The sequence below is a fragment of the Sceloporus occidentalis genome, unplaced genomic scaffold (genome assembly GCF_023333645.1).
Source record: "Sceloporus occidentalis isolate IW3139 unplaced genomic scaffold, rSceOcc1.0.p SCAF_9, whole genome shotgun sequence".
Lineage (NCBI taxonomy): Eukaryota > Metazoa > Chordata > Lepidosauria > Squamata > Phrynosomatidae > Sceloporus > Sceloporus occidentalis.
This window is the reverse complement of record NW_028316989.1, coordinates 21795941-21808828: the sequence shown is the minus strand read 5'-3', so window position 1 is coordinate 21808828 and position 12888 is coordinate 21795941. Positions and strand designations below refer to the sequence as shown.

Below are 12888 nucleotides of genomic sequence, written 5' to 3'. Positions count from 1 at the left end.
TCTGTCTGATCCTCCTGTTGCTGTGTGTGCCTGCCTATGAAAGGCGAGGTAAATAGAAGCTGTCTCCAGTATCCCTTACTGGCCTTTTGTGAACAGCAAAACAGAGAGAAAAGGGGAGAACTGATAAACTGGCTTTACTAGCTACACTCTATTTAAAAATCATAGCTCTCTAGGTTGGGCCACCAAACTGGAAATCATGAGGAAAATAGAGCCTAGTGAATGAAAAAGTCATCCTTGGATATATTTTGGAAGAAGTCTTCAAGTGGTCTCTAGAAGGTTCACTGTTGTTAACTTATCTAAGGCTTATCTGAACTGGTAGCTTCATCTCACATATGTCTATTGCTCATTATAAATCAAAAATCTGCTGAAACATGTTATTTCTACTTCTAGTACCTTATTTTCTGTTAAAGAAGTTACATCCGGGAACACATCACTAGCTGAGATATACCTGCATTTGTTTTCCTTTTTTGCTCTATGATAATCCTGTATGGCAAAGAAAATCAGAACTTAGGTCTACTTACTCACTACATAAGAGTTGTCTAAATGAGGAAACATTTAGCATCAGGTAATAACATATTACTATAACACTGCAATAATTGCTGTTCAAAATTTAATATTCAACCAATCTTTAATCACTTTCAACACTGAATTCACCTTTTCCCATTACCCAGGTGATAAGAATATTTTCAAAATACAAAATGATCAAACCTATACATCTGACTGAAAATTATGTAATATATTGGATGTTGTCATTCTATAAATTTAACTAAAATCCCACAAATGTAAAAATATATGCATATAAAGTCTGTGAATATAACATGATGTCCAGCATCCAGGAAAACTGCATGTTATATAGACTACTCTGTTTAGATTAAGACTATTTTAGCATCCAAACCATCCTGTTCATTTTTAAAATTCTTTTGTGCAGAAATTCAGACTATAATAAAGGCTTTTGGCATCCATTATATCAAAAAGTAAGAATGCCCAGTGTTACATTTTTGTGTCACTAGTTTCACTAATTTCTTGAAACACAAAGCCAGGATTGTCATATCCCATCTTTGCTTTGGCTTTAGCATCTTTCTCATTGTAGAGGCAAAAGGCACAGTGTGGGGTTTCCACTGGCAGAGGTTTGCTGAAGTTGTGAAAGTCCACTCTGTACTTCCCTTCTTTGGTCTTGGAGACGATAGGAGCAAAACGGTAGCCCCAGAGCACCTCTTCGGCAATATAAGATGTCCTAACTTGGCAAGTTGCACTGGTAGATTCCACTGTCCCATCTAGAAAGACCACCAACTCAAAGTCATGCTGATGGATGGTGTCTGCTGTCATGTGAAAGAAGGGGCTGTGCTTGTCAATGACATGGTAAATTGTCAAGGGGGAGATGAAAAACAGGTTCTCATTGCCAGCATCGACAACAAAGTCTGTGTTGACTTGATCCAGGATTATTGTCTCTCCTTCAGGCGTGATGGTGGTTTTCAAGAGTTTTCCATAGATGTGACTCCCAATCAAAAGACTTTTTCTGAGGTTGGCCACCCGGATGAGAAGACACAATTTCCCACCCCGCTTGCTGATGACAGCATTCTTGCTGAACGTTATGGTTTTCGCCCTCTTTTTGGGCCTTGAGATCTTGGCCAAAATAGCCCCACACATAAAGGAATTTATGATAACTCCTAGGATGGATTGGAAAATCAATAGGAAAATTGCAGTGGCACATTGTTCAGTAACACACCTGAATCCATAGCCAATTGTAACCTGGGTCTCCAAGGAGAACAAGAATGCAGAAGTCAGGCCATTGATATTGTCTACACAGGGGGTGTGATTCACTGAAGGTCTGAATTCTGGCAGATCATTGTGCACATATGCCACAACATACCAAAGGAGACCAAAGAAAAACCAGCTCCCTAAGAATGCGGAGATGAAGATGGTCATTTTGTATCTCCACCGGAGGTCCAGGATAGTGGTCCAGATATCAACCAAGAAAACAAACCTTGTCTGTTCTTCTACATTCCCAAACTCTATGTTGCACCTTCCATCTTTTGACACAAGCCGTGACCGCCGTCTCTTGTGTTCTGTCAAACGATGGGCAAAATGTTTCTGGAAGTATTTAAACATTCCCACCTGCCACTCTGAGTAAAAAAGAAATGACATAGAGTAAACATTAGGACTGTCTGTAGTTAGATAGGCATGTGGATGGGTGGGTGTGGGTGTGTGCACATGCACATTTTGCACATTTTACACAAATAGGAGCTTGACCATTTGGAAAGCATTCCAGTAGCTACATAAAGAAACAAATGCAAAATAGCCTGAGGGAGCATTCCATAATGGTACTTAGCTCAGGAAGTTACAGAAATGGTAATAAATTCTATCTCATGACCCCACTGTAAAGCAGCTAAGTATGTATTATCCTCCTCTTTCATACAGAAGCAAATAAAAGTCACAAGAAGGTCACACAATAGCATGGTTCACAGAGACAACTAATGGTTTGGTAAGTACTTTGCTCTTGATTACCATAGTATATGTTTGGAGACAATAGCAAAGGTGAAGGGTTGGATTAACTCTGCTGGTAAATGCTCACAGTATAGACGTTTGATCTGTGATGTGTGTTATAACAGTAAGGGCCAAATTGTGCATACAAGCCATCACATGATGGTGATGAATGATGCGAGTGATGGATTGGCATGGCTTCTAAAGTGTTGTCATAGTCTGGACTTGCCTCTGAGTCATACTGGAAAAGGGCCATATGCTTTAACTTAGTGCTGAGGCCTAAGGATTGGCAAGGCAATTCTGCAGAGCAAACTGGGCATGTGGTCACCTTCAACACATGACTGAAGGTCAGGAATGAAACAAATCTGAAACTTTTTATTTGGGTCCAGATGGGAGTATTACGGTTTCATTTACCCAATTATTCCATTTCCTATGTTCCTAGTCAGCTATGAAAAGCCCTAAGGACAATTTTGTTCTGAGCTTACATTGCTGCTCAGGGGCATGGGGGGTATCCAGTTAAACATTAAACAGGCATGTGGTCACAGGAAGAGGAGGAAGGTCATTTTCCTCCTTCCCACAAACAGACCAAAAGTTTCCCTTCCTTACATTCACTTCAACCACTTTCTGGAAAATAAAACATCCCAGCGCCATAAACCATTCCTAGTAATTAATCTGTGTTTTAAATGTGTTTTAAAGCCCTCCTCTCCATTTTTGGAGTCTTAATTTATAGCAGCCCCACCCTCTCTGTGATATTATGTCTGTACATGAATTTCCATGTTCTCCAGGATGCTGTCATAGTTTTGGAGCTACTACTGAGTCATCAGGAAGAGTGTTGTACTGAAGGGGCTTACATTTTTATTTAGTCTTGAGCCAAAAGATTGTCACAGTTGAACAGGCATACCTCAGTTAACAAAGGGCCTGGACAGGCTGGCACTTTGTGCCGGCCTAGGCCTGAACTAGGTTTAATAATAATAGTAAACTTTTATTTATATCCCGCTCTTCTGTAGCAAGACAATCAGAGTGGCTCGCACTAAAATGTCCACGTACAATATAAAACATAGAATTACAATATCCGTCCCCCCTTAAAAAGAATTAAATATATTACAATTAAAAGAGTTTTAAAATCAATTTATAATAAAGATAACATAGGTAGGGTGGTAGTAAATACATGGTTTGAGGGCGTAATCAATCTGTGGCCAGGGAATTTATTCGGGAAAGGCCTTCCGGAAGAGATCTGTCTTGACAGCTTTTTAGAAGGATCTCGTCTGGCCAGCCATTCCATAACCTGGGATCAGTTGCAGAAAATGTCTTCTGGGAGGTTGAAGTTAATCTGGTCTTTAAAACCTGCAATAAATTCCTCCCAGAGGACCGGAGTGTGTAGGGTGGATTGTATGGAAGTAGACAATCCCTTAAATAGTTTGGACCCAAGCCATGTAGGGCTTTAAAGGTAAAAACCAACACCTTGTACTGCACCCAGAAACTAATAGGCAGCCACTGGAGTGACTTTAGGATTTGTGTTATCCGGTCACTCCTAGAATTTCCGGTATCTAACCTGGCTGTCATGTTTTGTATGAATTGGAGTTTCTGGACTAGGCATAAGGGTAGCCCCATGTAAAGCGCATTACAGAAATCGAGTCGTGCATGTACTACAGTTTCTAGGTCCCTTACTTCTAAGAAAGGGCATAGCTGGTGTATCAGCTGAAGCTGATAACAGGCGCTCCTGATTGCTGCATTCACCTGGTTTGTCATGTGAAGCGAGAGATCTAAGGTTGCTTGGGGGCTGAGCATTTACACGGTCAGACACCCTACTGTGCACTCCAGGCACCATCTTGGCATGCACCTATTCAGATGGCATGCACCATGATGACATCCATTGTGAGCAATGTCTGAACAGCGCTGTGCATAAGGGGCATCATGAGGCCATACTGTGGTCCTTATGGCATCCCTTCTAGGGTGCGAATAGGAGCGGCATTTCACAGCTTCTATTTGTACCAGGTTGGGGGTTTGGCGTGCAGCTGCCGCGCCTCAACCCAGGACTTCCAGGGGAGGCATAGAGCCACCCGTGAATGGGCTGTTTATACAGCTCCTTAGTCTCTGACAAAGAAGGTCCTTCTTCCAAAGTATATTTATGCAGGACCAGATTTCCCCTCCTTGCCTAGGTTTTAGCAGCATCAGCATTAAAAGGATGGCGAAGGAGGGAGGCTTACTTGAGTATATTGTAACAAGTTGAACAATTTCTCTTTTTTGTGATATGGGACCCTATCCTATTCTTTTCATGCTATTACTCCTCCTCGTACCAGGTTTTCTGCTAAAGAAATAATCCCTAGGAACATGTCCACTTAATAAATTCATTTCAGAGCAAATTGGTTAGAATGCATGGTCATCTTAAACATACAACTGAAGGCTAGTACACATGGGAATATTGTTGTTTCAGCTGCCCAGTTATGCTGCTTTCCATGTTCCTAATCAACTGTGAAAAGCCTTGAGGCCCTTTTTGTTCTGACTTTATGCTGCTGCTGAGAGGTAAGGTGAGGGGGTCCAGTTAAACTTTAAACAGGTGTATGGTCAAAGGAAGACCATACAACCCACCTACCCACCCCTTGAAATGACTGAATGTCACAAACAATTTTAAGGATGCAGTAGCTGTTCACAAGTGCCTAAGTAGTAAAATGCACAGAGCTGGCACAGTGTAGTGGCTTGAGCATTGGACTATGACTGTGGAGACCACAGAGTTCGAATCCCCTCTCATGCCATTGGAACCCACTGTGGCACCTTGGCCAAGTCACATTCTGTTAGCCTCAGAGGAAGGCAAAGGCAAACCTCTTCTAACAAATCTTGTCAAGAAAAACCCTTTGATAGATTTGTCTTAGGCTCTCTATAAGTCAGAAAAAATCTTGAAGGCACACAAAAACAATGCCAGATGGTTGCCTTGTGTTATAAACCAGGATCTAGAGATCTAGGTTAGACTTTGCTGAGGACTTGTATGAACCCATGGTTAAATTTTGATTATTTAAAATCATAGCAGCTGAAAATCTCATGCCATAGAATAGTGGTGGTCAATATGCCATTGAAAACCAACTTTTGGGAGTGGGGAAACATCAGCAAGTACTACCTTCAAGCCTGCTTTTTAGCTTCCCACAGGTTTTTGGCTGGCCACTGTGGAAGACCAGGTGCTGGAATGGCTGGAACTTTAGCTTGATCCTGAACTGTTCTTGGTATTTCTTGGGAAAAGGTTATCAAGTATCCCTCAACTAGAAGATTTGGACTACCAATGGGCAAACTGACTAAGGCTTCACCCAGAGTCCCACCTGCCCTTGTAATGAAGAGTCATAGCAAAGTGTTGAAGGTGAGCTCATTTGGCGCACTATACATGCAACGGAATGACAGGTGGCAGGGTAAAGTGTTCCACTGGACTCTGGATGGAGATGCCAGCTCAGAATATTCCTCCCATATGAAAACTCATTGCAAATGAAAAACAAGTATTTATTGGAGTGAAGGAGGGAAACTAACTTTATCCTTGCCTGCATCACCCTGTGCCAGGTTTCTGCTTGCAGGGGTTTGCATTTTTTGTTCCTGTTATATAGAGAGACTTTGAACTCTTAGAGGAAGGGTGATAAAGTAATATGGCAAATCCCATCCATTATGACACCAGATTTGAATCCCCCCTGACTAAATCCAACATGCATTGCTTCTGCTTCACCAGTGTGAACAGCATGCTATCAGTTGACTGAAACACTGACAAGGACAGAAAGTGGTTAGCAACATTGCAGTCAGGAAATACAAACATCAATTCTTTCTTCCAGAAAAAGGTTTTTGTCATACCCTTTTAGAAAAGTAGACACCTTGCCTCCAAAAGAGCACTCATCTAAGTTGCTTACTTTAAGTCAGCAGGAACCCTGACTTAAGTCCTATTTATGGTTAGCATTGCAGCTTATATGTGATGTGAGTGTAGTTTTTAGTCCTCTTTTGAGAAAGACGTTATGTAACACATGTTGTCTAATGCAGGATGCTCGTAAAGATGATCACTTGGTTTAAACCAGCAAACAGTAACCCACAGTTGTCATATCTGATTTCCCAAGATACCTATTAATTCCTTGGGCAGGAGGGACCTCATAACACAAACAAAGAGTCTTGCTATCCTTGCAAACTGCTCATTTTAAATTAGTGTACCATGGCATCTTTTCTTTGTCAAAGAATATAAAGTGTTTAAATAAGTGTCACTCATTACCTCACATCTATAAAGATAAAGCTATTTACCCCATGCTAATATTTAGAGTGGTACTTTCCCATTTGTGTACTTTGACATCCTAGTTTGCTCTGAGAGAATAGCTAGCCTGCCACAACAAATAAAAGGATTAGGGAATGTAAGTAAGTGGATGAATTTCCCAGGGAAAAAAATAGATTTCCTGTGCATGGAACAACGTCTTCCAAGCGGGAAACCAACTTTTGCATGAAAATCATGTTTTTTCTCCAGAAAATACTTTCTCTGCAACATTTTAGGATGTTTGACTATCAAGAGGAAACTGAAACATTCTCTCTGGTCTATTAATCCTTTCAAGAAGGTTTTTCCACTGTAGTGAAAAAATTGTAGCGTTTTTCTACCTCTTTTTCGAGGGTTGGGGAGATCAAATTGTATTTCTGGTCCCGGAAATTTGCTGGAACTGAAACCAAAGGGTTTTTTTCCCCTTTAAAGAGGAGAGGACATATCATGGTTACTTTATGTATATGCATACAATAATGGGGTTGAATAATTAAGAATATTTTTTCCATCCCTAGTCTACACTGACTGGCATCAGGACTTCAAACAGACGCTTTCCCTGCTTTCCAAGGGATCAATCACAGGAACAGATCTATAACATTACACATTTCCTACACACCCTTCCAGTCACAGGCTGACATCTTGTTGTCCACATATAAGTACAATATGTGTGCATACGTCCGTTTTTAGGATGTGTGGCAGAAGGTTAATTTCTTGCCCTTGTGAACCATGTAAAAACCTCATATGCCAGGCAGCTGTGAAGCCCTGAAAGGGTTGCTGCTACTACTCCTTACCAGAGTAGTAGCAGAGTAAAGAACAGAGAGCGGGAAGGCAATTCAGACCATGAGGATCCCACTGCTCTGAGCTTCTGAAGGTGGGTGCCATCCATTGGAAATTGCACTCTCATTTCTTTCCCATCCTGAATTGAGTTAGACCAGCTGCTTCTAGCTTGATAACTGCCTGGCACCGGGGCATGCAGAACTGTGGATAGAATCATAGAATCATAGAGTTGGAAGAGATCGCAAGGGCCATCCAGTCCAACCCCATTATGCCATGCAGGAACTCTCAGTCAAAGCATCGCCATTGACAGATGGCCATCCAGCCTCTGTTAAAAGACCTCCAAAGAAGGAGACTCCACCACTCTCCGAGGAAGAAATGTGTTCCGCTGTCGAACAGCCCTTACTGTCAGGAAGATGTGAAGGTGTAGGGATCCATCCACTATCTGTTTCTGCTCTTTCTGTCTGAGCTCTATCAGATGCTTAAAGTATTTTGTCTTCATGGTTATAAAAGGTAAAGATCATGGCCAAGAGCCTACATCACAGTCTACATAAAATAACCATGATTCTTCAGTTTGAGTACTTTTCTGTAGCCACTAGCCAGCAATACAATATGATCTTCCCAATCCACATTGAAAGATCTGAGACATGACAAGACTTTGAGATTCATAATTATATTAATAATAAAAATCTCCAACAATCAACAACTTCTTAACAGAAGCAGAGAAGCTGTGCTGCAATTGACTTGCAGGATATCATCATCATAGTCCACATAGCAATATTTCCAAGGAGGATCCAGAAAAAAAAGTAGCTGAGGTGATCCAGGAGCTGGTTGTAATTGTCTTCACTTGCATTGGGAGCAGGATTTTTATAAAGCTGCTGGCTTTATCATTGCCCATTCATTATTTTGGAGTTGGCCTTGTAGATTATCAAGTCCATCTCATGCTCCATGCAGAAAATGCAGCAAATTCAGAGCTAGAGCATTCCTAAGAGAAGTCAGGGACTAGTATATGCTTCTGAATCACACATCCCCTGCTCAACACTGATTGACCTAGAACCCACCAGAGGTCAGTTTTATTTTTGAATTACTTGTTTTTTATCTGGTTTTCAGTTTTTCTCCCTCCCCCCAAATTAGGAGTGGTGTTTTTGGCATGGGATATAAATTAGGTTATACGGCGGTATCTTTAGATGATCTAATGGCAGGTTTGAGTGGCTTCCAAATGATGTTTCACCTGAAATTTTGTTTTTAAATATTGGGAGTCTTGTACACATTAGGGGCACTGTGGGTGACTGGGGGAGTAAAAACAAAAATGGTGGGAAGTTCACATTAGGGAGTCCACACATTATAAGTGCTTAGTTTTATTCTTAATTTAGGCGCAGTACAGACTGCCCAAAAACAAATGACCATTTTAACTCCGGAGGGCTGCTGCAACCACTAGACTGTGCAACATCCTTCTGGAATTAAAAGAACTCGTTTTTTCCGGATTCTTTCACTGGCGCACTCATGCACTTATGACGTAATAGATGTGCTGTGATGTGTGGATGCTATGCGTCCGTTACATAAAAATGGTGGTGGCCGTGTGGATGGGATGCTGCCATTAGGCTGCCACCATTACATACTTGGGTTCTGGACCGTGTGGTTGCTGCATGGTCTGAAACCCTAGTATCGCCGCCGCCATGCCCCTTTTGGCCCATCTGTCTCGGGCCTTAGCTATTCTTCCATTGAATCAATTGTTAGTTACAAACCCACTGATTCAATGGGTCAGTTCTCCAGCTGAGCTACCAATAGGATTTTGGTAATTGTCTGACACCCCCTGTACTCATAGTTCTAAATCTTTGCATCCCTCCCTCTCCCTGTCAAGGTTGACAATCATGAAGCAGCTTACTAGAAAGAAGGAAAATCATAACATTATGGATACAACATCCAGATAAGGGACTTGCAAGAGCTTAAAAGAGCTGAAAAGAGGAGGAGGAGATAGTAAAAATGAAAGTGTCCTCATCTAGTGCTGAGACATTTTAAGCCTCCTTGGGATGAAAGAGAGGCATTGCAGAGCTGTAATTCCCTCACTCTTCTTTCTTTGTGAGGATTTCTAGTTATCTCTACCTCTGCCATTAAATATGTGGACCTCCTCCTGTTTCACTGCTATGGCATCAAATGTGGTGACTTTCTGGATGCCCTTGTATGAAACTTTATTCAACAAATCCCAGCACTTGAAACCACCATTCTTGAATAACTGAAGCCACCACCGATGCCATGTGTCTGAACTCAGCTTATGTAGCATTCTCAGAGTCACATGTGTACTAACACAAACATATTTTTTTAAACAAAGTTCAACACAAAGATAAAGATCATGGCCAAGAGCCTACACCACATTCTACATTTTGGAACTTTCTGAATCTGTAGACACAATGCAGAAATGCAATGAAACCCTGTCAGTGAATTGTGAAGATGCACATCTGGGCACTGGCAAGTGCTCCAGTGCTTGTCAGGCACTTGTGCTGTTCATTGGGCACCTCTGGTGGACACTGGAACTTCTGATGTGCATCGGGTAGTCCTGTTGTCCTCTAACACTTTTAACTCCATGTCTGGATGCAGATCATGGAGTGTCCCAATGCCCATTGGTGCCCATTGCACATCAGGCCATGATACATCAGTCACTTGATGATTGTGCAATGGATAACCACATGTTGTTGCATCACATAGGTGAATATGGACAATATCCATATTTACAGAGTACCAATGGGATATACTAGTTTGAGCATTTGACTATGACTCTGGAGACCAGGGTTACGATCCCTACTCGCCCATGGGAACCTGCTTGGTTACTTTGGGCAAGTCAAACTCTCATAGCCTCAAATGAAGACAATGACTTGAAGGCACACAGCAACCACTCAGTTCAATTTTGCACACATATAAGGCCATTGGGAAGACCTAAGTCCCAGGCAGAATGTCAGCCTACTTATCTGACATATTTAAATCCTGAGTGACCTAACTCTAACTCACATAGGTCTCTCATATATTTAACTAACAAAACAATTTCTAAGTGACTCGAATCTAACTGATCTCTATTGCTGACCCTCCCTGACTAACTCTCCTACTATTGCTGACTCCTGTTCTTAACTATCCGCCAGCCTTTTAAATTTCTCACTCCCAATCTTTCTTACTCTCATCCCCTTCTGACAGATCACTTATCTTATAACATTTATGTTATATTAGATATAAAACCATACATTACCTTCATTTTTCTAATAAACACAACATTTTTACATAAGTCCAGAACATCACAGAGCAGGAAAAGAAGGAGGCTAGGAGGAGGCCAAAAAGCCAAAAACGTCTTCATCTAATGCTGAGATATCTTTATCCTTGGGGGAAGAGAGGTATTCCACAGCTGGGGTGCCCTCGCCCCAAAGTCACTTTCTGTCCTCATCCCACCTGTGCCATGCTTACTACAGGTTTCACAAAACCCTGGAGAACTAAGCCTCAGAGATTGCTGCAGTGCAGAGATGAGCTGATGTGGCTGGATATGAGATGCCTGCTTCCTTTCTTAGGTAGTAAATAAATGCAATTGCTCACATACTTTCTAGGTACCATCTGCTGCCTCTTGTCAGCCCTAGAAAGTCTCAAGACTTCTGTTGTCAAGCAGAAGATCTGTTACCACCACCTTATTCTCACACAGACGTGTGCACCCACGAGAGTCTACTTGTTTATATAATTAACTTCACAGGCGCTGATGATTTGCCAAAAAGAGAGAGAGAGAGAGAGAGCTGTTTGTTCAAGGAGATTAGCAAGGATATAATGAATAACTAAATGTGTCTCATTAGCAGGGGATGTACCATGGAAAAGCCAATCTGAGAGTCTGGACAGCTGGTTTCTGACAAGCAATCAACCATGTACCCACATTCCCCTTGAATCCCTCTGCCATTTCAATTTTGGCCTTTTTCACTTTTTGCATCATTGTATTCTTCTGACATTATGATTCAGAGAGAGAGAGACTGGAACAAGATCACCCATTCGGGTGTACTGTGTAATTGTTATATTGTCAATTTTCGTATTGGTCAATGACCGAATAAAATTTTACTACTTACTACCCATTTGGTTCCATGGCTCAGTTAGGGCTAAGCTGGATCTGCCAAGTCCTGGTCCAAAACTCTAACTACTACACCACTCTGGCTTTGATTAACTGATTCCCCTCTCTCCATAACAGTACTACTTGCAAGGCAAATTAAACATTAAAATGTTTGATCAAGAAGCATAACAGACTAACAGATCCCTGTCTTCTGTAAAGAACTCCATCTCTCCCCTCCCCAGTCAGAGGTGATTTCGCAAAAAGGTCTTGGAAATCATATTGAGAAGGTGCCAGGTATCTGCCAGGAAAGCTCCAGGGCCTGGAAACCATGCCCTATGAGGAAAGACTTAAGGAGCATGGTATGTTTAGCCTGGAGAAGAGAAGGTTAAGAGGTTATATTATAGTCCTGTTTAAATATTTGTAAGGGCGTCATATTGAGGATGGAGGAAGCTTGTTTTTTGCTGCTCCAGAGACTGGGACCTGGAGCAATGGATTCAAAAGAGATGAAAAGAGATTCCCCCTCAATGTTAGGAAGAACTTCCAAACAGTAAGAGCTGTTTGACAATGAAACACACTCCCTTGGAGACTGGTGGAGTTCTCTTCTATGGAAGGTTTTAAAACAGATGTTGGATGGCCATCTGTTGGTGATGCTTTGACTCAGTGTTCCTGCATGGCAGGAGATTGGACTGATGGCCCTTGTGGTCTCTTCCAACGCTATGATCATATGAAAATTGGAATTCAAAGGGAACTGCCAACTGGAGATAACACTTCTTTGCTTAGGTTGCTTGCGTTTATTATCGGGTCATTTCAACATCTCTGGCCATTCTTCCTCCTGGAAAAATCCACTCAAAATTCCTGAGAAACTGCCCAAAAGACCTGGTTTATCTGGTTTACTTTATATAAATGGTTGTTTCAGCTGTTCGGGAAACACTCCGTCAGATTTCTATTAGATTCCTCAGTGTTGGTAGCCAACTTACTTCCTGGTAGCGATCTGGGCACGATCCACTCTACAGTTTTTCTCCAATAGAAAAGCCATCTCTGGAACTAGTAACGTATTGCCCTACCCTCTGAACTGCTATCAAGTTCCCCCTTTTACATTGTTAGTTCTTGTATGCTTGGGTAAATGAATATCTCTGAGTGAATGTTGATTTCCCTTTGTTATAAATAAAATTAATTAATTTGGAACATGTCTCTAGAGTTCTGCATTTGGAACATGGGCCAAAAGTCCTGGCTATAGTTACCTTAACACTGTGTCTGCTTCCTTTTGAGCTAAATTAATTTTCCCATTGAATTCAATAAGTTGGTG

The 12888-nt window shown here is 41.6% G+C and overlaps 1 protein-coding gene across 1 annotated transcript; it reads right to left on the bottom strand.

Moving 5' to 3' along the window:
- Positions 1-990: 990 nt before the first annotated feature.
- Positions 991-2109, bottom strand: KCNJ1 (potassium inwardly rectifying channel subfamily J member 1). Its single transcript, XM_089538304.1, has one exon. The coding sequence runs from the start codon at positions 2107-2109 to the stop codon at positions 991-993; it is 1119 nt and encodes a 372-aa protein (XP_089394430.1).
- Between the last annotated feature and the right edge of the window lie 10779 nt (positions 2110-12888).

Coding starts and splice junctions, on each gene's coding strand:
- KCNJ1 (XM_089538304.1), bottom strand. CDS start 2,109: ATGTTTAAATACTTCCAGAAACATTTTGCCCATCGTTTGACAGAACAC.